A 25630-nucleotide genomic window follows, 5' to 3' on the forward strand; every position below is an offset into this window, starting at 1 on the left:
AATTTTTCATATTCATCTATATATTTGATGGACTATTTCATAATTCTTATATTTAATATTAAGGACTTACTGTTCCCTTTGTTCACCTATTGTCTATAAGCGCTGCACTCTTCAGATACACTGACTATTCTCTGCCTGATCCTCTGTACCGCGCAGCCCGTGAGTTACTGAACCCGGCTTGTGACCCTGACCATTCTCTGCCTGCTCCTTCGGTACCTCGCTACCCGCACGTTGCTGACCTGGCCTGCCTGACTACGCCTTACGCTACCCAGACGATCCATCCATCCATCCATCCTGCACGGATCCAGCCATCCCTGCTCACACCGTCTGCCTCTTCACATCAGTATATACCTCTGGCGGATCCCTCTACCACGAGCAGGTGTACTCAGGGGCCGCAACCTGGTTCCTGTCTGCTCCAAGTCCATCCCCACCATCAGGGGCCCTGGTGAATAAGCAGACTGGGACTTAGACTCCGCGCCCTGGGGAATCCTGTCCTGAGGACTGCTAGAGTTACCACCAGACGGTCGTTAACAGAACCATATGGCCAGCCTGACCATTCCACCTCTCCAGCCCTGACTACGCCTGTGTTCCTGCACATACTAAGATTAGTGGAAGGTTGGTTTACTGTGCGTTGTATATTTAGGTGGCTAATAATAAATTGTATTGTTATTATATCATTCCTGAAGCCTGTTACTTCCCTGTATCAGTCCTCACATTTCTGGTCATACCCGGATCCCTGACACTTCCTCATGTTTGGCAAGTTCAATCCCCTTTTCTCTTTGTTCTTACACAGGATCTCACTTTGGATTCTAGGTTTCTTATTAGCCCATATAAACCTCAATATCATTTTTTCTTATCTTAAAAAAGGATCCTGGCACGTATATGGGGAGCATATGGAACTTATACAGGATTTTTGGCACTATCACTGCCTTGACCAGGTTAATACGGCCTATATACAAGACCCCCCTACTGAGAGTCTTCTCAACTCATCCTTAACTTAATTTATTAATGGGATATAATTAGCTTGATGCAAGTTTTTTATTGAAGGTGTTAGCTTTATTCCTAAGTAATTTAATTCTCTCTCTCTCCATATAAAGTGGAAGTCTTTTTGTAGGTACTGTGCTTCTACCTTTGATGTATTAATGTTCAAAATCTAAGATTATGATATATTTATTTTCAAATGTGATAACTCCCCATATCTCCTTAATAGTCCCATTAGATTAGGCAGTGTCTTTCTAGGATTCACAATGTAAATCAACATATCATCCACATATGCTGCTACCTTACTTCCCCCAACTTAATTCTCCTAATATCTACATTCTTTCTTATCATTGCCAACAATGGTTCTAGAGATAACAAACAACAATGGTGACAGTGAGCACCCTTGTCTAGTACCATTATACATTTTAAAGGATCTCGACAACGACCCATTCACTTTGATAGATGCAGAGGGTCCGTTATAATGTCCTTTTATCCATCTCACTATTTTGCTCCCCATTCCCAGTACTTCCAGCGTATTAATCATAAATCCCCAGTCTACTCTGTCAAAAGCTTTTTCTGCGTCTATTGACAATACGATCGCCGACTGTTTCCCTTTCTTTACTTTCTGTAAGAGTAGCAATGTTCTTAAATCATTATCTCTCCCTTGTCTTCCTGGAACAAATCCAACTTGGTCTAGATGTATTGCTCTGGCATCAGTTCTTTGAACCTGGTGGCTAATACTTTCGCAATTAACTTTGTATCAATATTTAACAATGATATTGGTCTATAACTAAGGCATTGTGCGCTGTCCTTCTCTTCTTTAAGAACAACTCTTATATGTGCATGAAGTGATTCCTCTCTCATTTCCGTCCCCTCACCTAATGCGTTCATATAAGTACAAAGTTTAGGTACCATTATTTCTTTCAATTTTTTATGATATCCTACTGTATAACCGTCGGGACCTGGGCTCTTTCCTCCCACCATACTCTTCAGGGCCTCTCTGATTTCCTCTTGTGATATTATACTCTCTAGGGCTACCAGTTTATCTTCTGCTATTCTTGGTAATTGTGCTTCCATAAGGAATTCTAGCCTTTTTCCTATTCTTCTCTTCCTCCCTTCCTTTCTGATCCTTAGGGTTCACCTCATAGAGCTTACTATAGAACTTTTGGAACAATATCTATGGAGTAGACCAGTTCCCCGTTCTCTTTTTTTTTATATAATTTTTAGATTTCTTCTCCTTAAACTTTTTCATCAGGTATTTCCCTGGCCTGTTTCTCCATCTACAGTATATCTATCCTTTGAAATGCTGTTAAAAATTCTCCTAGTCTCCTGCTTCATTAAATCTTGTAATTCTTCTCTTTTAAGCGTGATCATCTGATGAACGTCTACATCCTGTTTCTTTGTATGAGTCTGTTCTTTATATATAACTTTTCCGTTACCTCCTTTATTTTTCTCTCTCGCTCTTTCTTCTTTTTTAACCCTAAAACTATCAGAATTCCCCTCATATAGGCTTTAGGTGTCTCCCAGAGAGTGGCCACCGATATTTCTTCTGTTTCATTCAGGGCAAAAAATTGCACATTTTCTTCTTTTAACCTTTCATTCATCTCAGGATCCTGGATAAGTGACTCATTTAATCTCTACATAGCCCTCCTGTTTTGATCTCCTCCCACCCACAAATTCAATGTAACAGGGGCATGGTCTGATAAAGGCCTCACCTTTATATCTGATTTCATCAACGATTCTAGTTGTATGTGCTCAATCAGGATATTATCCAATCGTGAATATGATCTATGCACAGACGAGTAGAAGGTATAATCCCTCTCTCTAGCGTGTTTCACTCTCCATATATCTATTGATTTTGAAATAACCTCTTTTTTAGCAATCTCAATTTTCTTCCTCCTTCCCTCTGCAAACCAGAGGACGTATCCATCCATGGATCTAGGCATAAATTAGAGTAGCCCGCTACAATCAATCTACCTTTCTGAAAGTATGTTATTTTACCCAGCACCTCTTGCAAGAATGTTTCCGGGTTCTTATTTGGGCAATAAATATGAACTAATGTATATTTCTGCTCCTGCATTTCTCCTCTAAGTCCCAAATACCAGCCCTGTGGATCAACCAATTTCTCCTCCACCTATATTTTTTGAAATTCCAGTTGCAACTCCTTATTGGTGAATCCGCATAATGCCATTGAGGGTAGTCCCTTGAGTATATCTTAACATTGGTATCATAGGTCAGATGCATCTCTTCCCTGAGAACCGTATGTCTTTTAGTTGGAGAGTTTAAACCCTTTACATTGTAGGTCATAATATTAATCACACACATCTATTTTTGTAACTTCTCTTCTCCACCCTGCTTCTCTTTACCTGTAGACTGGCAAAATAGATATTCTCATGTACAACTATCCTATTTCTTCTACTCCCCCCATCCACCTCCTCCAATCCCTCCTCCCCCCTCCCCACCCACTCCTACCCAATCTCCCCTTAAAACCTCATTGGCCTACGTATAGGCCTGGAATCTGACGTAGGTTCTCTCCTCTACCAATTCCTATTTTAGGGTATGACTCTCAACATGGACGCTTATCCTGATCCCCCTCTCCCCACAAAAGGGATACTTAATAACTTATCCTATTAGGCCTCCAGGCGTCAAAATTTTTCCCAGTCTCTCATTCCTCTTACGGAAACCCCACCAGAGGACTACAGAAAGGGCCAGCAGTAGGGAGGAGTGAAGAGGGAGATTCGGAAAGAGAGAGAGATGATTAAAAAAAAACACCAAACAAAACCTTCTCCTCTCCCTAACCCTGTCCCCCTCCCCTTCCCCATCCTCCCACTGCCCCCCATCATCTTCTCCTTTTATTAACTTGCTGCCAGTTATCGGTTCTCAACTCCACACTCTCACTAGATGTCACCGACCCACCCTACCATTTCTACCATCTGCAACTCTAGTTTTTCACAAAAGTCTCTTAGATCTTCTGGAAATCTTAACCTGGCCGATTTCCTGTCCTTCCTACCGATCAAGCATGTCGGGAACCCCCAATTGTATGAGATCCTTTTCTCTCTCATCTGATCCAATAAAGGTTTCAACGTTCTTCTCCTAGACAGAGTCTCTGGGGCTACATCAGCATATACTTGCAATTTCGTCTCTCCATATTTTATACCCGGTCTTTTTCTCAATTTTTTCCAGATCCTCTCTGTCCACACAGTGGTGGAAAGGAACAATCACGTCTCTTGGTAGATCGGCTGTAATTCCTATTGGACGCCTAATTCTATATGACATAGTCTGGCTGAAAAAAGTTCAACCATTAAAAAACAAAAAAAAAGTTATAATCCTATACCCACAGTTGATCCAGAGGAAGGCAAAAAAAAACCCTTCAAAGCATGATCCAATTTGCTCCTGCAGGGGAAAAAATTCCTTCCTGATCCCCCGAGAAGCAATCGTAAATTCCCTGGATCAACTTTACCTATAAATGTTTGTATCCAGTTATATTCTGTGTACCTAAGAAAGAATCCAGGCCTTTTTTGAAGCAATCCACTGAGCTGGCCAGAACCAACTCTTGAGGGAGTCTATTCCACATTTTCACAGCTCTCACTGTGAAGAAACCTTTCCGTGTTTGGAGATTAAATTTCTTTTCCTCCAGACGTAGAGTGCCCCCTTGTCCTCAGTGATGACCTCAGGGTGAATAGCTCTACACCAAGTTCACTATATTAACCACTGATGTATTTATACATGTTGATCATATCCCCCTTTAATCTCCTCTTCTCAAGAGAGAATAAATTCAGTTACTCATAGCTGAGCTCCTCCATGCCTCTTATCAGTTTGCTTGCCCTTCTCTATGCACTCTTTCTAATTTTAGGGGGCTGTTACTGATCTTCAAATTAATGGATTTAACACACTCCGTACTTTCTCTCCCAGATCCTCTTCTTTAGGAACTTCTGGTAAACCTTGAATCCTCAAATTATTTCTTCTGTCTCTATTCTGTTAATCTTCTAATCTGTACACTAGTTCCTGCTGTTCTCTTTTCTACCGGTGACTGCAAATTCACTATCTGCTGGGCCTGGGCATCCATCTTCCCCTCTACTTCTTCCACTCTTGTTAATATTCGCCCCAGGTCATTATGAACTCTGGCCATTTCATTCTTCATAAAGAGTTCCATTTTTGCAAACATTCCCGCCATCTCAGATCTTGTAGGAATTTGCGATATGGCGTCCTGTTGAACCACCATACTTTGGTCCATTACACTGTCTGCACTTATGGATTTATTAATCAAGTTTCCATCTCGGGAGCCATGTGACAATTTAGTATGCTCCTCCTCATATTTTCTAATCCCATCTAGATTTTTCTCAGGACCTTTTGTATCTGGGCTTTTTTCCCACACGGGCATATATTTTTTAATAGTACTCCTGTTTGCATTTGATTGCGGGGTTTTCTCCCCCCCGCCCTTTGCAGATCTACTCTTCATTTTAACTAATGTCCACTCACCTCACGTATAACACTCCCAGGTAATAACAACAGTTCCAAAGAAAAAGTCCATAAGCAATCCCAGACAAGGTGTGAGGATGTATGATATTTGACTCTCTCCTTGACCTCTTGACCTAAGAACACCCCACTCCTCAATCTACTGCTCACCCGACCCCCCTCATGTGTGAAAATTTTTCATTTAACAGTCATTAGACAGTATTAGAACTTAAATCTCTTTCCGTTGCCCACGGCAACTCACCACCTCCGGCCATGTCCCAAACACGGACTCCATTTTCTTACAATTCTCTCCATCCTGTTAACATACTTACGATATGGGGTACCTGGGCAGCAAGACCATCAGTTTATATAAGTCAACTTTGTGAGTGTCTCAGGGTCTACTCTCCCTCTGTCACAGCTCCTTATTCCTTGCTTGGGATCCCTATCAGAGTGGTCCTCCCTCCAGGTTTCAAGCTCCTCCAGCTTCCCACAGCATGCGTCAGGCTAATCAGTAACGAGCCGACATACCTGCTCCAATGTACTCTTTTTCCTCATGTGTTCTCCTCAACTGCTTCTTGACCCCCTCTCAGCCACGCATCTCTGCCCCTCTACTGCAAGTGTCTGTCTCCTCCTCAGAACTGTCAGCTTCGGCACTCCTATGCCTCTCAGCACACAACTCCTTCCACACCGACACGGCAGGACAGAGCAAAGCAGGGCTTCCTCCGAGATCGAGGACGCAGCTGTACAGGGTCTGCGAGCACTCCCACAGCTCCGACTGACCAGGTAACGTCAGGAGGACAAGTCCAGTACTCTGTGGGGTGTTTGGGAGGTCCTGGTTTTTTCACACCAGCAGAATTCCGCTCTCAATGCCTGGAAGTCCTCTCCACTCCAACACTCAGCCCTCCCCCCTGAACCTGTATGTTGTCTTCTTTAGGTGGTATTTGATCACCTCTGCGGTTTTTATTTTTTGCACTATAAACAAAAAAAGACTGACAATTTTGAAAAAAAACCTTTATTTTACTTTTTGCTATAAAACATGTCACAGTAAAAAAAAATTTAAAAAATCAAATTTCGTCAGAAATTTAGGCCAAAATGTATTCTGCAACATGTCTTTGCTGAAAAAAAAATCCCAATACTGTACGTGTAAATTAATTATTTATGTAAAACTTATAGCGTCTACAAATGGCTGTATATATACTGGAATTTTTTATTTTATTTTTTTATACTAGTAATGGCTGCAATCAGCGACTTATAACAGGACTGTGGGACTGCGGCGGGCATTCTGACACTGGAGGGCAACTAACTGCCACTGACATCCCCACTGACACTAATACAGTGATCAGTGCTAATAAAATGTACTGACACTACTAATGACACTGGGCAGGAAGGGGTTAACATCTCGGTCGATCAAAGGGTTAAATGTGTGCTGTGTTTCACATAGTGTGCTGTGTTTTACTATGTAGACGAGTTGCTTTGTATTGCTCTGCTGTGCAGAGACATAAAAAGCAGCCTGTTCGTGTTGACAGGGGAGAGATCTATGTTGTTTACATACAGACCTCTCCCCTGTCAACTCTGCCAAGTTTTACTGTGTAAGCACGCTGCTTTGTATTGCTCTGTTATGCAGAACAATACAAAGCAGCGTGCTGGTGCTGACAGGGGAGGGTGGGGAATCTCCGGGCGGGACCTGGTGATCAACAGCTAAGGCCACCAATGGAGGTGTGGGTATGGCGGCGCGCTTGCACGCCCCCTACCTGGAAATACATCACATATATATATAAATGTGATTTTGAGCAGCCCTGTCACAGTAATTCTGCTAGAGGGTGGTCAGGAAGTCCTTAAACTTCATTACATTCCTGTCTGGGCATAGCAGCAATATTTCTTGAAGGTCAGAATTGCTGCTAGTAAGGTGCATGTTTGTTAAAACGTGGTGGCTACTGTTTGTGTGCATAGGCTTAACTGCAAAATGAACCTGCCACAGTAATGCCCACTTAGATTGTTGTCCTGTGAGCTGCAAAATCTGTACAGGGTGAAGCTGAGTGTGCAGTACATTCACTATCCCAGGGAGACACTGCGCAGGTTCTTCTTCTAGACTGACCACAAACGCACTGGCCAAGTAAGGGTAAGTGACATCCTTGGCAGCCCACCACAGAAGTGGATCCTGTTTGTGTCTGCAACTACCACAAGATGCCCTATACTACTAAACTCGTAGGGAGGAGCCTCTTAAAGTGGCAGCTGTTTCCCGGCTACGGTGACCTTTTAATGCAGAATTACTATATTTATCCATGTGAGTGCAATATCTTGAATTATAAATGAATAATAAAAGGTGCCATGAGTTTTTTTTTTTTACACCGTTGGAAACATTTGTATGTTTCTTTTTTTGAGTACATGCTGCTGAGGACCAGAGTTGACTGTTGCGAAAACGGTGTTTGCCAGCAGTTCCGCTACCCAGAGGGATGGATGCTATTGATGCCTGATTGTACGGAGCTGTTTTTTACCACTCTTTAATTAGAGCGTCATCAATATGTGATAAGCATATAACTTACCACTATCTTAGTGACAGTTGGAGTTACTTGGCAGAAAAAGAATATTCTTTCACATACTGGTATTTTTTTTTTTTTTAGTGATATGCAACATATAAAATGAAATGGTTACTTCACAGGACAGATAAGCCATACAAAGTAGCATTTGTGCCATCAATGTGTGTATACATGCAGGTAAACATATGATCACTCGGGGCAGTTATCAGAAAATGAAATCGTATGTGGACATGGAGCCCAGTTGCAGTATGGCGAGTGTAATTGATTGGGGGTTTCTCTCTGGGCAGGTTATGTAAGATCTCCCCCTTCAACGGAAGATAGTCCCTCCAATTTGCGAAAGAAGTTCCCAGTAAGTGGGGGAAGTGTTAAGCTGGTCGATCAACTAGGGTCTGAGCATATCAGTTTTTAGTATATTATAAAAGAGGGGAGAGAGAAAAAAGGGAGGGGGGGAGGGGGAAGTCTTAGAGGAGGAGTTCCCCCTAAGGAGTAGGGCACATGCAGAAGGACTCTCAAGGTCTTAAGCACAGAGCAATGTCTTATGTTCCACTGATTTGTCCCAAATAGCGAAGTCATGTCTTCCATCTGTTCAATCATTCACTCTTGCGAGCCATTGGGCCACGATAGGGGCAGACTGTTGCTTCCATTGGTTCGGTATGCACATCCGTGTAGATGGCCGAGAAGAGATTTATTATGGCGCTTCTTCGACATGGGGGTGAGATTAAATAGAACTGCAGCTGGGCTATTACACAGGGATAGGTCTGTAAATGTGTGAATGAGCTGAAGGACCGGTTGACAGGAAGTCTGAAGTTTGGGGCATTAATAGAAAATATGAAGGATGGTGCCTGGGTGTTAACAGCACCAGCAACCGTCAGATTGGGGAATAGTTTGGCCAAGACTGATGGGGTTCTGTATCATTGTGTGGTAATTTTGTAGGAGGATTATTGATATTTACTACAAAGGGAGGACTTCTGCACACACAAAAAAGTATGTATTCCTTCTGGGGTTCTGTGAAACTAGTTTGCAAGTCTCTCTCCCATTTCACCAAGAAAGGTGGGTCAGCAGTGGCATGAAGGTCTAACAGAATTTTGTACCATGTTCAAAGGGATCCACAGATGGGGCCCTCACTCAAGCAAAGCTCCAGACATTCCTGAACGTCCCTCAGAATGTGGCCGCGCAGCTGCACTCTAGGTGTGCTTGTGTCCCCTGGACACAGCACAACGCTGCACAGCAGAAGGGCTCTCTGATTGGCCCTTTTGATCACATGATGGCTGGTGTCCAATCACAGCCATCATATAATGTCAACTAAGCCGCCAATCTGTTGACCGGCTCTGCCTCTCCTCACAAAAATCCCAGTAGCGAGAAGCAGAGCCGATCTGTATAAAACTGGGAGTTACACAGATCACCCCATAGTGTCCCCCACTGCTGTCAGCACACCAGTGATCCACATCTGTCACACAGTACCTGTGGTCATCTACATCTGTACCAGTGATCCACATGTCAGTGTACCAGTGTGAAATCCACATCTGTTGTAGTGTACCAGTGCAAATTCCACATCTGTACCAGTGATCTACATCTGTCGTGTACCAGTGATCTACATCTGTCGTGTACCAGTGTAAATTCCACATCTGTATCAGTGACTGGCAATTGTCAGAGTAGGGATCAGCACCAATGATCAGCGCCCAGCTGTGCCACCCATCATTGTTGCCTATCACCCAATGGAGATTAAATACCACCAAAAGAAAGCTCCATTTGTGTGAAAAAAAAATTATGAAATTTTCATATGGGTAGTGTTGCACGACCCTGCAATTGTCATTCAAAGTGTGAAGGCGCTGAAAGCCGAAAATTGGCCTGGACAGGAAGGGGGTATAAGTGACCAGTAGGCAAGTGGGTTAATCACAGTGGCCTGAGGATTATTGTGGATGTGACCCACAGTAAGATTCTGACAGTCAAACTCTTCTGTGCCCTAAGAGGGTTACTACAAGTAATCAATGTACTGGCCTAAATGCAGATTTCAGTGAGTTAGTTCTGATCTTAATATACAAACATACTTAATTCCCCTTTCACAGGTGTGGGACTCCCTTACTTCCTGGTGTAGTTCGCCTGGTGACCTTCTGCAGGCCTACTAGCTCTATTCCTCTTTTAAGATGCATGAAGAGGGGTGCTTGGAAACAAACCTTTTTTTAATTTCTCTGGGTTGTTACTTAATATTTCTTAAGTAGATGGTAATTTTCCCAAGTGTAGTTTGGTTCTATATGTTAATATATAATGGTGTTGATCTAACATGTACGTATTTTTCTAGTTCAGACAATCCCTGATCCCCAAGAAAGTGTAAAGCTGTATCTCAAAACGGGTTGGTATATTCATAGAGGCAAAATCAGATATGAAATTCTTTTGTAAAACTGTCATGTTTTTTTGCCAAATAGGGTGTCTCTGCCATACTGGGATTTTATGAACCAGAGCTAATTTTTAAGCATTTTCTGTGATTGATGTACAAATAAAGATTTAATTTTAATACTATTTTGCCAATTTTTTTTTTCTTAAATATTTATCCTGCAGTAAAACATCCAAGGGGAATTTTTTTTCTTGTGTATTTGAACATTTAAACCACCTTGGGCAACTCTATTCTAGGACACCAGGAAGGGCTCATGTACACTGCAGCTGATAAACTCACATTCAGGAGCTTTTCTGCAGTCTTTTTCCCCAGCAGCCCCTGAACTCTCCCTAATGTTTTCCTGTGTCTATGTACACTATGCCATTTACAGGCAGTTGAGTTTAGTTTTTTTTTTTTTTTTTTGAACACACAAAACTTGCATTCAGTAGATTTTACCAGCATTTCAATTGCCAAACACTTATCAACATAGTTAACCATGTTTATATGTGTTTAACTGTTCCATAGCCAGAGCCTTTTTCATCATTAGAAATGCATGCAGTGTTCTCCAGGTACTCAAATAGACCCGGTACACCAGCACAGTCAGTTGCAGGTTTTGCATGAAGGAAAAAAAATAAAAAAAAATAATGGTAGAACATGCCACATTATGCTCATGATGGAGTCCATCGTAAATACAACCAGAAAAGACAGGTCATCTCAACACATACTGCTCTCTCTGCTTCTGCTCTCAAAATGTCTGAAATAGTTTACTATTTTTCTGGGCATTTGGGAAGGTGTCCCACCATTATCTTTTTACAATGCTTCTGCGCATAAACACAGCATGCAAACACAGCTAAATTTTTGTTAACCTTTGTTTTCCAGCAGTTTCCAAAGTTCAGAAGAGTTTTCCAAATGCCTTGTGTACATGAGCCCTAAGAGTGTTTGCAAGGTAGTAGGAAAGACATGGAGGTTGACAAAGTAGGGCATATTTTGATATAGCCACTAAGAATGCCAAACAGCAGATTGACCATCAACAGATTATCAATGTTGATTGGTGACCCTCTTTTATAACCCCAAGGACCCTTTCACACAATGAACATTTATGACATGTTCAAGTACTTAAAAGTGTTAATAAGCCCCCAACAGTAAAAGCAGTCTGTATATGCCATAAAGCAGTGGTTCTCAACCTTCCTAAATCCGTGACCCTTTAATACAGTTCCTCATGTTGTGGTGACCCCCAACTATAAAATTATTTACCCAGAAATTATAATTCATGAAGTGTCATTTTACCTCCAATACTGCTGCTTTCTACACAATAGCTGCTCTTTACACATCGGAAATATGTGTTTTCCCAGATGGTCTTAGGTGACCCCTGTGAAATGGTCATTCGACCCCCAAAGGGGTCACAACCCACAGGTTGAGAACCACTGCCATAAAGCATGCTAGTTATACTCACTGTGGAACCTAAGGCGTTAATCCTCCATGTAAAAAGACTTTGGTCCTGTCTTCTCTGATCCTCCTTCTCCTGTCCCCCAATCCATCTGCCGATTGTACAGAGCTCTAGAAGACACTCTGCACATGCTTAGTTTAGTGTGTATGGCTAGAAGTTTCTCCCCCCCCCCCCCTCTCTCTCTTTGGAATGGTGCATGAGATACATAGAAGGCCGATCAGCACTATCCAAACAGAGGGTCAGGGAGCCTCATAGGACAGTCAGGGCAGACTGATAACTCCTACAAGCTATAATCAGTGCTCAGCTGGGCACTGATAGAAGTTACAAGACTGCTCTAACTGCTGATGAGAACAGGCATTTAGCAGTTTTTTGTATTCGTTTATTTTTACAAAGATAGCATTTCATTGTTGTGTACTGGGGGGCAGACAGATATAGGGTGATGCGTTTAGTAACACTTTACTGTAGTTTCCTAACAAAACACACTTTCTTGCAGAGGAACCATCTAGAATAGTTTTTCCCCATGTGATACGCAGATAAATTCACAAATGCGTGTTTTTTTATCATTCATTGTTTATAGGAACTACATAACAAAATGCTATATATGCTGAATTTTAGAAATATGCTGATCTGCACAAATTAAATACGCATCTTTACGCAATCAAATTTCACAACACAGCAAGACTAGTGAAAGTGCATGAAGATTAGAAGCCTACTCCACTCACTGTACAAGCTACCTTGTAAAATGTGGTCTGACCACACAACAGGAGCAGCACAGTTTACCCACGTTTGGTGTTTAACTGCTCTCTTTCAGATAGAGAGCTATTATGCTCTGTGTGTGTTTGGTGTGCTTCCTGAGAGCACACCAAAGAGCCTTTCTAAAAGCACACCAAAACTGGACACGTTTTTAAACATTGTGAAACAGGAGTGTGCTTGTAACTGAGGTACATCAAATGGCACATTCACATTGATGCGGTGTGGTTTGATTTCAGTGCAGCTTACAGACATGTTTGGTGTGGGTTAGCTGCGCTGCAGTCAAATTGCAACACTGTGAAAGCACCTTTTGATATACCTCAGTTACAAGAAAACTCAAAAGCAAATGTTTCAGAAAATGTTAGGCTGGTTTCCGCTTTAAGAAGGACAGATGCAAACGCTGCAGCCTTCTTATGAAGATAGCTGCCTACACCATGCGTATCAGGCAGCTTCAAAACCTTGAGGCATTGACTAAGCCAACATGTAGATAAAGACTTCTGTTTTTTCAACTATACATACCCACTTCCTGACCACCCTATAGCAAATATACTGCTACAGGGCCGCACTCTTTTGCACCATCTCACATACACACTTTTGCATTTCGCAGCTGTCAATCACCAGGTCCCAGCTGGTGGCTACCCATCAGCAAGGTTATTGTCAAGCATCTGACAGGGAGAATGATTTGTAAACAAAAAACAGTTCTGTCACCTCGTGTGCACAGCCATCCAAAGCAGTGTGCTTACAGTGAAGCACATGAACAGAGCATAGTAAAACAGCACACATTTAACCCTTTGATTGCCCCTTGTGTTAACCCCTTCCTGTCCAGTGCCATTAGTAGCATCAGTGCTTTTTTTTTTTTTTTTTAAAAAGCACTGATCACTGTATTTGTGCCACTGGGGATGCCAGTGAGACCAAGTCAGTTCCCCCCAGCGTCAGAATGACCGCCGCTGTCAGTCACAGATTGCCACCATTACTAGTAAAAATCCCTGGTGAATGTGTTACAATCGTCAGGAATCAGTGAATCTCAAGGGTCAGCATAATGGCTAGGCAAATTGAGGTTAGCAATTGTGGCAAAATGTATCCCTTTTGAAAAGTATGTTTTAACATAATCAAAAAAACTTACAAAGCAGACAAAAAAACCTAAAGAACCCAGATGGGATTGAAGCGGATTTGCATATTTATATAGGTTAAACTAACAGGTTCAGGAATCTACACAACAATTTTATTTAAAAAAAAACAAAATAAAAACAAACTATTGGGGTTATTATAACAGGGCAGCTTCATATTCACAAATTCATTAAAATTACACCCCCATCCTTTGTGGAAAAGCCTTCAGGCATAAGGGGGGTTGTCATCTTCCTGAGACAGTGTTTCTGAAAGAAAAAACTTGTCCTTAGCATTACAGAACATGTATTCCATGTGCCTAAATGCATGCTCAAAAATGCAATGATTGTTTCCATTACAACCTTAATATTAGGCATAAAACACATCTTTGATTATAAAAAAAAAATTTATTCAAAGTTAAATGTTTGCATTCAAACAAATGAAGATTTCTACAGTAACAATGTCCACTGTACTCTGCTCACTAAAATTGTTTTAAGATCAACTTTCTTGTACAAATTTTGTACAAGTGCTAAACACAAAAACAGAACTAAAAAAAAAAAAAAAAAAAAAAAAAAAAAAAAGAACTCCCATCCACGATCGCCTCTAGACAAAATCTGTTCTAGTACATTCCACGCCATCCAGTTGTACCCATGCTATCGTGCTGCCCAAAGTAGCCCCCACTGTTTCCAGAATTGCCCCTTCCTGTAAAGAGAATATTTCATAGAGTTTGTATTAAAAATGACAAAAAAAAAAAAAAAAAAAAAAAATCACTGTCTGCATATATTAAGCACAAAACAGTCTGCTGAATAGAAATGCAACTTTACAAACAAGCCATAAGATCTAGAAATAATACTTAAAGTACATGTCTAATCTAGGAGTTGTAAAGCATTACAGTGAACCAAGAAGCTGTATCCTTCAAAACGAGAAAAAAAAAAAAAATATCTGTGGTGCAGTTTGGAAGCATTATATGTAGCGCCACAGTGAAGAACATTCACACCCACACAAACATGGTTCGAAGTATTGAAATATATAAAATAGTGCTGTAAGGAGGCCAGGGCATGGTGAAAAAAGGGAGTTGCATAAAATTATAGTGGCCACAGTGTGTAAGAAACACAGGAGTATGCGATTTCATGGTTATATCTGGGAGGCAGTCACCTGAGCACTGACCTGTTCACAGCACGTGACCCCAGAATCTTATCGAATATGCCAGGTTTCCTCTGGCATGTTTCAATCAGTGACAAATAAAAGGGAGCAATGGAAATTATAAAGGACACTAGTATAAAGTAGCAGCATCAGGGTCACAAGGAGAACAGCAGAAGGCAAAAGTAGTAAGAGTGAGGGACATTTATATTGATATGCTGCAATCACCCAGAAAATTCAGGGGCTAAAACCTACCAGAGACAGAAGGGAAATTTACCAAGCAAATCTAAAATAAAAATTAGGTTCAAACCAAGCTCTCATTTAGAACTGCTGGATTGCCAGGAAATCAACTGACATTTGCACAGGTCTGACAGATTAAGCAGGGAAGAGGAGACAGAACTGCACTCCCAGTTGCAGTTAGGAAGTAGACAGGTTTTTTTTTTTTCCCTACTAGAGTACTTCAGAAGAGCAGAGGGAAGAATTATTTAAGCTGAACTTACAGAAAACAGGTTCACTATATAGCACTTGCTGTTTAATAGAAACAATGCTATCCCCAGAGTGACCCACATGCTTTAAGGAATTACATTCAAAGAGATCACATTAATTTTGAATTTCAAATACAACAAAAAGGTGCGTTGGAAGGTTAATGGTCCTTTAAAATTAGACCTGGGCAAATTGCAGCCCCAGGGCCACATCCAGTCTTTTAGATGTCCCCACTTGGCCCTTCATGCCTTCACTGTCAACTGCCTCTCTGAGTGGGAAGTTACAAGAGCTATCAGTACAGCAGAGAGGCTCAGTTCAAGCAAGAGAACATTGCCTAGGAGACATCCCCACGCACTCCTGCCACTCCAGGTCTCAAGTTATTAATCGTTCATTCCAGTCGTCCACAAGAGTCCCAGTTTAACATGTGACCCCCTTGGGAAAATTGCCTACCCCTGCATTACAACCTTGAGCAACTCAAGCTAAAAGTAAAGACTGCATAAGCAGAGGTTAGGTTCAGTGAAAACTAAATGTAGATCCAAGCACCTGAAGGTATACACTTATGTACACCTTGAGCTTAGCCTTTCCCCTCCCAACTGACCAAAGAGCCTGCCCATGACAAGAAATAGGGGGCAGAAAGGAGAGGTGAAGCAAGGTGAGATTTCCGTATAACTTAATCTGCTTACATTTATGCATGTATTAATTTTCCTTTAAAAGGCATCCTCTTCCAATGCACTTTTCATACAAGCTTGGATTGAATGGTCCATATTTGTGAGAGGTTTAAGTTTAACTGTATAAAAAAAGGAGGAAAACCTAAAAATATTTACTTACCATAACCACCTAGACCATCTGGATTTGGATAACATCCACTGTAGTTGCCCGTCATTCCCATTCTGCCAACTGCACCATAGCCAGTACCATCTGGATCACATTACACCAAAAGAAAGGAAGGGCATTTACTTCATTTATTCACCAAAACATACACTGAAGTGTCAAACTTTAAATGAACAGTACTAATGTATACATACCTAAAGTTTCTCTGCCATAGCATCCCATTCCACTACCCATTCCACCGCCCATTCCAGCACCACCACCAGCAGTAGAGTTTAAAAATAGCTCAATGTATCGATGCTCTGGAGAAGAAAAAAAAAATTAAAACATTTTCATATCAAAAAGGCAGGGGGGAAAAAAACAAAAAAAAAAAAAAAAAAAAAAAAAAAGTTTACATACGCATGTTGTTTTTATCTTTGGACATGGCTGCTACTGCATCTTCATGTGTTGCAAATTCCACATCAGCTTCTCCAGTGGCTCTTCCATCTGCCCCAATGTCAATATGTACTCTGATGGGTGTAAGTGGGGAGAAGAACTACAAAAAGAGAAAGATCCCTTTGTAAATCAGGTTTGAGATGCAGCAGTCTTTCCTAGTTCAGTGAAATGAAATAGTGGCGATTTCATTACATACAAGAGACCCTGTCGGGGGGTGGGTTTAGCCAAACATTTCCTGCCAAGGATGGGGTTATGCAAAAAAACAAAAAAAAAAAACAAACAAAAAAAAAAAAAAAAACCACCACACAACAGTAGTGCAACATATTAGGCTTTCCTTAGTCAGCTGTGAGCTGGGCTGGCATTTGTTCATTACTATTGTGGTAGTGTGTGGCTGGTGGACCTGTAGCAGTGTTCGCTCTTGTTCAGCCACCTGTGAAGCATGGTACTTTATACTTATCCAGTCCAATGCCTAATCATGGAATCTTCCCTATGCTGCTGCCCCCACAAATCTCTTTACATCTGACAGTTCTTGTGGTACTTGCCTGCATCCCCCCACCAAGTTGTGTCCTGTGACAAGGTAGGTTTGTAAGAAGGAACCAAAATGCACATGAGGACACAGGCATCAAACACACCCAGCATAGCTTCAGACGTGAAGGCTTTCAAGGCAGTGTAACAAAAGGAAGATTCTATGAATGAGAGCTGGACCAGCAAGTTTAAAGTCTTCTACAGGGGACATTCTGCCCACACCCCGACAGAGTGGCTATATAAAAGTACCCACTAGTTTATCAAGCTCTATGCACAATAGTCTTGCATGACTAGCTCTGAGCAAAACTTTAGGAAAAAACACTCACACTGGCAATATCGCTTTCTGTTGCACGGAAAGGTAAGCCCCGCATATGAACAAAATGCCCACTGTGAAAACCTGTGCCACCATCACTTGTTCCAGGGTAACCTTGAGTCATACCTAGGCATTTAGAGGAAGAAGAAAAAAAGAAAAAAATGTTACCTCAAAATATTCAGGTTCATTAGTGCTGTTCAACAAGGATCTTATACATGCCCTCTGCAAATCATATAAATAACTTATAAAAGGTGTTTTTATGCAAATCCCGACCAGCCAGTTTAGAAAGTTAGAGGCACAGCCATTAAGCACTGGAAGCAAAAGCTAAACAAAGTGCCCAAAGTTTCAGGGCTCTATGGTGTAAATAGAACATGTGACTACCTGCCAATTTACAACATTTAATGTGTCTGCAAAGAATTGCTTTTGATTGCTCAGATTCATAGAAGTTGCCCTCTAGTCATTTTTAAGATGACACAAATAATGCAGGTATGTTCTACTGATACATCTTACCACCATGACAACAGTTAAGGGAAACAAACCTCTGCTTTCTCTAAGTCGGTCATCAAAGCCATCTCCAAAACCATAGTTGTTATAGCCACTGTACTCCTCAAATCCACCATAACCTAGAAACAAAATCACAATAGCAGGCTGAGTTAAGAGAATTGCATATACAATTTTAAAATTATTATGGCAAGCAGAGTGGTGTAATGCCAGTGTTGCCCAGGGCTACTAGGTTTGATCCATCCCCCCCCCCCCCCCCCATTATTAGCTTCATAGCCCTTTGCACCAGCTAACTTAAAATAAGCTTTTTCAAAAGGATTGATGCAGAAAGCAAACTAAGCTCAAAAATACAAGACAGACAAGCAGCCTGCTACTAGTTAAAACAGACACAACATATAGCTTATAACAGGACTTACCACCACCATAACCGCCGCCACCACCTCCTCCTCCTCGCATACGATCATACATGTTGCCTCGGCCAGCTCCGTAATAGGCACCACGGCCACCCATTGGTCGATCATAAGGACCTGGACGCTGTCCTCCCATCATTCTTCGAGGTGGATCATAGGATGAACGGATTTCACTTCTGCTACTTTTAAATATTTCAATGTATCTATGCAACCATTTTAAAAGAAAAGTCAGTATTCTTGTAAAATAAAATGTATAAAAATTAGTGGCTTCACAGACTATAAAAGCCAAAGCATTTGTACAATCAAGATTTAGAAGCTCAGAAAATGTGAAGCTGATTCTTAAAGAAAGCGGTTGAAGAGAAGAGATACCAATTTGCATTGTTATACTGACCGAACAAAAAGGGTTTTTTTTTGTTTGTTTTTTTTTTTTTTTTTTTCTTAAAATCAGAACCCCCTCCCACCACCATGAAGCCCCAAAAAATAAATAAAATAATAAAACAAAAACAACAAAACAAAATAAAAACAAAGAATAACAGAAGACCGATCCCGTTCTGTCCATCCCCACCTGTGCCCTATTCTTTCCTTGTGTTTCCCCAGAGCTTTTTCTGCTATCTCCTTTGAAGCAAACTGTACGAAGGCCTCCCCTGTGCTTCTCCCCTGGTAGTCCACCGTCAATGTTATCCCATTTGGCACGATTCTCAACCCTTTAACCCAAGGACAAATAACCCCGTCAAGGGGAACAGTGTTAAAGGCTGAAACAAACCCATCTTAACAATACTAACAACTTTAAATAAAAATCCCAATAGCCTAACATCAGTTTACATTACAACTATGGCTTTATCCCACCACCCCACAATGTTATCTACATTAACAAGAACATTACCAGTATACAAATTTATGAAAGTATAGTCTACGAGATCAAAAGCCCAATAAACCAAAAAACACAAGTGGCATATATGGAAGACAAAAGCTATGAAAAACATTTACAAAACAAAAAACAGAGCAAAATCAGAACTGAAGGTATTTTAGAGATGTTGAAATAAACATTGCTGGCATTACCAACGTTAAAACGGAAGCCATCTGCATTTAGCTGCAAGTGTAGAATGAATTTATTCATATTCCATAGCTGCTTAGCAAATGTCATCTCAAATATCCCGTTCTGTAAACAATTTGTAAAATGTTAATAGCTGATGTACAGGGCAACTTGTGTTTTAGGCTTAATGGCCTTCAGTGCGTTATGTTAAAGAACTACTTATAAATCAAAAAAAGATCTGACTTAGGCTATAGTTATATTCCTGAATTCCCAGACCTAAGAATTACAGATTTTACGAAACTACAAGTACCTGAGAAAAACTGCACAATCTCTTCTTTGCTGCAGCCAAAGGGTAGACCGCGAAGCCTCACAGTTCCATCCGTGGAGGACTCAGAGTCACCAGCATTGCTGTGTTTTAAGACCCATTCCATTTCTGTGTTGTTTGACTTGAAAACTGCAACAGTGTGATATGTAGTCAAACCTCTTTTGCATAGCACATACACGGATAAAACAGCATGTTTATTCTACAGCATAGCTGAAAGCAGGAAATGAGAAACGTGTTGACAGAGCTTTACCTTCTATATATCTGTGACCCATATATTTCCGGTCTTTTTCTAGGGCCTTTTTAAGATCTTCTTCTGTTTCCAATATAATAAAGGCTTCTCCACTAGGACGACCTTCCTTGGACATTGTGAAATGAATGCCACCAGCTCCATCAGCAATAGAGCAGTCCGCTGTTTTAAGAGGAAGGTCCCAAGTTAGATGCCAAAAACATTTGCTACTATTGGTAAAACCGCTCCAGGCAAAAAAAAAAAAAAAAAAAAAGTCCCTTGCAGTGAGTTCTGTACCCGCACTGCAAAATGTTAAATGCTAGGGAACAGGAAAGCAGTTTAACAGATTGCCCTCTCCCATAGTGGACTATTCCTTGGCATCCTCATGTCCAATGTACAGCTAACACTCTGCATTGAACTTGACGTCAGGTGAACGTAATTGACAGGCATAAAGAGGTGGCAGGGACTGGTTTTACAGCATAGAGCAGAAAATTGGGCTGAGAATTGTGTATTTCCCAATTCTAGTAGTGGGGAATGAAGAAATGCCCTCTTACAGTGGTGGTAATTGTAGGACCCCCCTCACACTGGTAATCAGGCAAAAAGATGTGCTCTCACAATGGCAGTCAGTGAAGTTCCCTCTCACATTGATTAAAAGATAACTTGTGTTTGCGGTTACTTAGAGTGGCAGTAATTGCACACTGCTTGAGAAATGCTGGTCAGTATAAAGAGATGCTTATTACTCAGCCTGATTGTTTTATTTTGTACAGTGCCATGTAAATCAGCAAAAATGCTGCTGTTCTGAACACATCAGTTTGCTACCAATCTCTGTATGTGCATGGCCAGCTCAGCAACATAGTAGTAACATGCAGTCACTTTCAACTTAGCTTTCTTTACAATCAGAAAGCAGTGATGGGAACATCCATCAGTTACATTTGCTCCTGCAGGTTTCTGAAATGACCCTTATGTGGTCAAGCAGACTACTTAAAGGTCCACACAATGCATTCCTAACAAAGAACGCAGGAATGATACCTAGGCACCTTCGGTCACATCGCAATACCACACTACAGAGTGCCAGAAAAAGTGATTAAATCAGGGCAAACTACAAGAGCTGTAATGGAAATTTCAGCATAATATTAAAGTGAAAGAAATTAAAATGATGGAATCAGGCTGTAAGTTCATGTGGAAATTACCAGAAAGGTGGTTTAATTTTTGTTTTACTAACCTGAAAAAAACTCCAGTACCTCTTCCCGGGTGCAGGACCATGGCAAACCACGAACTCTCACAATGCATTCATCGGCCATTTTTTCTGAAGAAGAAAATTTTTTTTGTGTGAATTTAGAAAAAAAAAGTGTTTAATACCAAAAATATTGAAATATGAACAAAGCTTTTGCATTATGAAGCGACTGCCTAGAAGGCAAGTATTTTCCAGACCTGCTGCGAAGAGCCTGTAATTAACACAACCACAGCAACCAGCAAACAAGACTGAAACAAAAGCACCAGCTACTCCAGTATTGAGCATTTTTATGTAACAAAAGCCAATTTCATGTTCTATGCAATCCAAACGTACAACGGCATCACGTTACAGAAACAGCAAAGCAAATGCATACATCCATCCCCCTCCGTGTAATGAGACGAACAAAAGCAGACATGTTTAAAACCCAACCTATGTGACAACTATGGATCCCTCTATAGTTAGAGAAGTGAGTGTAGCCACCCAAGGATGTAGAGTTTAATCTGCAGATCTCACATGGGGGGGGGAAAAAAAAAAAAAAAAAAAAAGAAACAGGACGTGAGTCACTAACAGACACCATGTGAAAAAAAACGCTGCTTACATACAGTACTAATGTACGAACATCAGATTCTCGGCAAAAAAAAAAATCCTGCATAAAAACAGGCGAAAGACAGTACAGTAAAATGTGCTTGCGCACACACGCAAACAAGTTAAATTTTTGAGATGTGTCGAAAGTGCATTTATTTCGACATATCTCAAAAAGTTAACGTGTTTGCATATGCGTGCACACATTTTACTATACGGTCTTCTGCCTGTTTTTATGTAGGATTTGTGGGCTTAAAAGAAAAAAAAAAAAAAAAAATTGGACTGTATTGAGATCTAAAAAGAAAAAGCCTGAACACCTAAAAACATGGCATTTTAGGAATCCGTGTGAAATGGGCCTTACAGGATATGTAAACCAAACATATATTCTTAAAGTATCTCTTAAGTACCATGTACTTATATGAAAGTCTCCTGTACTCTTTGTATTGCTTCCTTTGTGTGAGGTATCTGGCGTTCCTGCCAGTCCCAGATTTCCTAGTACAAACTGACCAACTAACCACACTAGGCATGACATCACAACGTGGTCAGTTCTCTAGCTGTGCTGGAAACTCAGCCTAGTCTCCTCTGATGGCCAGACTTTCCATGACACCCCTTCCTGCACAACCATTCACTGGGAAGCTCAGTGTGCTGCTGCTCCTTCTCCCTCAACTCTATGCTGTAAACAAAGGGAATGTGATTACTTGTTAAAAAAAAAAAAGGGGGGGGGGTAATGGGATTTTTTTATATCTATACACAAATGTTTTACCTTTTATATTTTAAACCGAATGGGTTTTACAAGGTGAGAGCTTACAAACAATTTAAAGGGGAGAAGCCTTAAAAATAAAATTGCGACCACTACACATATGACTGACTGGTAAGCTGCAATATATCACAGTGGTTAAGATGTCAAACCATTACAGCCTAACACCTGCATCTTCTGGTTATGATTTGTGCAAGTCAGCGCACTGCTGTGATTTAAAATCACGTGATGTGTGCAATTTCAGCGCAATTCCAGGTGTGATTTCTGAAGATTTCATTGCTGTGTGAAGATTTTCATTGATTTCTTGCAATTTGCAGTGCGATTTCCATTACATTCTATGTATGTGAAAGTGTACCAAAACTGCAGAAAAAGTAATGCAAGAACTACTTTAGAAGTCCCGCTGCAGCAAACCGCACATTTTAAAGACACTGACATTCACTAGATGCGATTTCAATTTGCAAATTGCACAGGTGTGACCGGACACTAACAGTGAAAATTAGGCTCAGTGCACACTAGCTTTGTCAGCAGGCGTCAGGGAAGCATTTTTAACGCTTCTCAAACGTGTATGAAAATTCTGCACTTGGCAGCACACAGTGCTGTGCACACTGAAGCATACGCATTGTGTCGCAGCAGAACTAAAGCCTCGTGTCCAGTCAGGAGTTGAAGCCTCCCATTCAAGTCTATGGTGCCAATCCGCAAACACCTGGGGTTGCAGAGCATTAACACCATTTAACTTCATTATAGGCGTTTGTGGTGCGGTTTTAACACTTGGCAAACGCCTATCAACCTCCTCAAAACCACACATAGGGCGTTTAGGTAGCATTAAAAACGCTTCCCAACACACCTGTGAAACGCTATAGGGGCGTTTGGCAAGAGTTAGAAATAAAGTCAAGTGTGAACTCACCCCTACAGATCACATCAAACAGGGAGGGGCATTATCAGAATTGGATCAAGCAGCATTAAACCCAAATGCAAACAATGTGTGGCAGTTTATTCATTCCTAGATGCTCTGGCTGCATTCACTTTTTTTCCTACTCTTATTTTCATCTTGTGATCTGACCAGTATGTTGGTTTTTGAACATAAAAAGCTTCCCTGCAAATGTTTAGGAGGGTTGAGACAATCCATCACTAGCAGGAATACTCAATGATCAGCTTTCATTTAAATCCTTTATCCCAAAAAAAAAAAAAAAAAATGGTCACTGCAACTACAGTGTGAGCTGGATTTGAAATGTGTTAGTGCGATTAAAACTGCTAGTCCAGTAACACTACCCCCCCCCCCCCTAGACTGTCAATGCCGCTGTCCTCCTCCATCCAGAGTGGGGGCGCTCTAATACGGGATGTAACTGGTCAGATCACCAGGCGAAAAAAAAATTGCAGCCACATCTGATGATTGGAAAGCTGCAAGGCGTTTGGTGTTTAACATCGCTTTAAAAAGGTACAATTCAGAGCAGCAATGGGACCAATACACAATCTAAGTGTAGAGGAGAGCCTGGGACCAGGTGGCCCTTCATATATAGGCAGCAATGCCACCAATATACAATCTATAACAGTGTAGAGGAGGAGAAGCCAGTCTGGGGCCAGGTGTCATATATAGGCAGGATTGCCTGGAGAGGAGGATCAGGACAAAGACGAGACAGGAGGAGGGGAAGTGGGGGGTGAGTGGCGCCTCCTGCACAGCACACGCGGGAGGAAGTTCAGGTTATACCAGATCTAGGAAGAGAGCGAAGGCCGGTCTATAGACAGGCTACCGGCCTCCTCTCACCCCCCGCAGACATCACGGATCTCCCCCGATATGAAGAGTCTCGTCATCCCATGTACTGCCCATTGCCCGCAATAGAAGATCCTTCCTCCAGCGTTAAGGTGCCCGGATTAGTCCGGCCCTGTACAGTACACACAGCAGGCAGGCCGGGTGATATGAAGGAAGAAGCTGCAGACACACATGGGCCGCCGTACACCCGTCGAGCCCAGCCCTCCACCACGAGGTCCCAGAACACAGCCAGGCCGCACCACGCCGCCCCCCACCTGCTATTGTGCACAGCCACAAAATGGCGACCGCGGTCTATCCGCCGTCCCAGCTCCGTGCACTGAGGAAACTTTCCATACTCACCTCAGAACCTAACCGCGCCGCAGAATAGGCCCGAACCCCACCCGCCTATGACGGGCTGGAGCTGTACACGTGTCCCGGGCCACCAGCCGGTACACACCGTGGGGAACGGACGCACGTCGGAGGGCGGTTCTCGGCGAAGTTCACTTACCTGATGTTTGAGAAGAGAACGGGCGCGCGGAGTGAGAGATTGGCGAGGGCCGGACACTCCTTTCATACACACCACTCGTGGAGCGGGACGTGCGGCGTGTTTGCGTCACCACCGTTTAGCCTGGAGAGCGGGAAAGGGCGGAAGGAAGTGACGCCTCACGGGAGGGAGCAGTATGGGGGTGGGCGTGCTTCCTGTTCTCACAGCAGGAGCCATCTTATTGGAGGGGTGTGTTCTACTGCAGGCAGCCTCCCCAATACGTTACAGTGATGTTTCCCATCAATAAAACACGTGTCCATGGAGTTAAGCAATCTGCTCGTATGCTGAATACAACTACATTCACGAACCATGTCTGCACCTAATTCCACTGTGTGCCCACTGACATTGCAGCTGGAGATTTCCCTCTGCTGACATCAAATAGAACAAAACGGCAATTTTGTTTAACCACTAGCCTACAGGGCACTTATACCCCCTTCCTGCCCAGGCCAATTTCCAGCTTTCAGCGCTGTCACACTTTGACAATTGCGCGGTCATGCAACACTGTACCCATATGAAAGTGTTATTTTTTGAGACAGAGCTTTATTTTGGTGGTATTTAATCGCCTCTGGGTATTTTTTTTTTACTAAACAAACCAAAAACAACTGAAAATTTTGAAAAAGTTTTTTCTTCTTAGTTTTTATTTTAAAATTTTGTAAATAAGTGATTTTTCTCCTTCACTGATGTGCGCTAATGAGGCTGCACTGATGGGCACTGATAGGTGCCACTCATATATTGCACTGATAAGCAGTACTGACTGGTACTGATAGGTGACACTGAAAGGCAGCTCAGATGAGCACTGATATATGGCATTGATGTGGCACTGCTGGGCACTGGCAGCTGACACTGATGCACACTGACAGGTGGCACTGCTGGGGCTACACTGATCATCAGTGCCCTGATGA

General features: G+C 41.9%; 1 protein-coding gene across 3 annotated transcripts; it reads right to left on the reverse strand.

The window, feature by feature from the left end:
* Nucleotides 1-13695: 13695 nt before the first annotated feature.
* On the reverse strand, nucleotides 13696-24849 carry HNRNPH3 (heterogeneous nuclear ribonucleoprotein H3). Of its 3 annotated transcripts, none has more exons than XM_089687746.1 (12): nucleotides 24693-24849; nucleotides 21087-21170; nucleotides 19889-20047; nucleotides 19624-19767; nucleotides 18846-18984; nucleotides 18287-18483; nucleotides 17909-17992; nucleotides 17383-17495; nucleotides 16496-16631; nucleotides 16294-16398; nucleotides 16097-16186; nucleotides 13696-13914 (listed from the first exon to the last, which is right to left on the reverse strand). In XM_089687746.1, the coding sequence occupies exons 2-12, from the start codon at nucleotides 21163-21165 to the stop codon at nucleotides 13874-13876; spliced, it is 1287 nt and encodes a 428-aa protein (XP_089543872.1). In that variant the 5' UTR covers nucleotides 21166-21170; nucleotides 24693-24849; the 3' UTR covers nucleotides 13696-13873. The 3 variants fall into 3 exon arrangements, with proteins under 3 accessions (XP_089543872.1, XP_089543871.1, XP_089543873.1); XM_089687745.1 differs by lacking the exon at nucleotides 13696-13914 and adding an exon at nucleotides 14033-14347; XM_089687747.1 differs by lacking the exons at nucleotides 13696-13914; nucleotides 18846-18984; nucleotides 19889-20047; nucleotides 21087-21170; nucleotides 24693-24849 and adding an exon at nucleotides 14033-14347 and having other exon boundaries at nucleotides 19624-19750.
* Between the last annotated feature and the right edge of the window lie 781 nt (nucleotides 24850-25630).

Source organism: Staurois parvus, unplaced genomic scaffold (genome assembly GCF_062004578.1).
Source record: "Staurois parvus isolate SC_StPar_1 unplaced genomic scaffold, SC_StPar_1.0 ptg000437l, whole genome shotgun sequence".
In the NCBI taxonomy this organism is placed as follows: Eukaryota; Metazoa; Chordata; class Amphibia; order Anura; family Ranidae; genus Staurois; species Staurois parvus.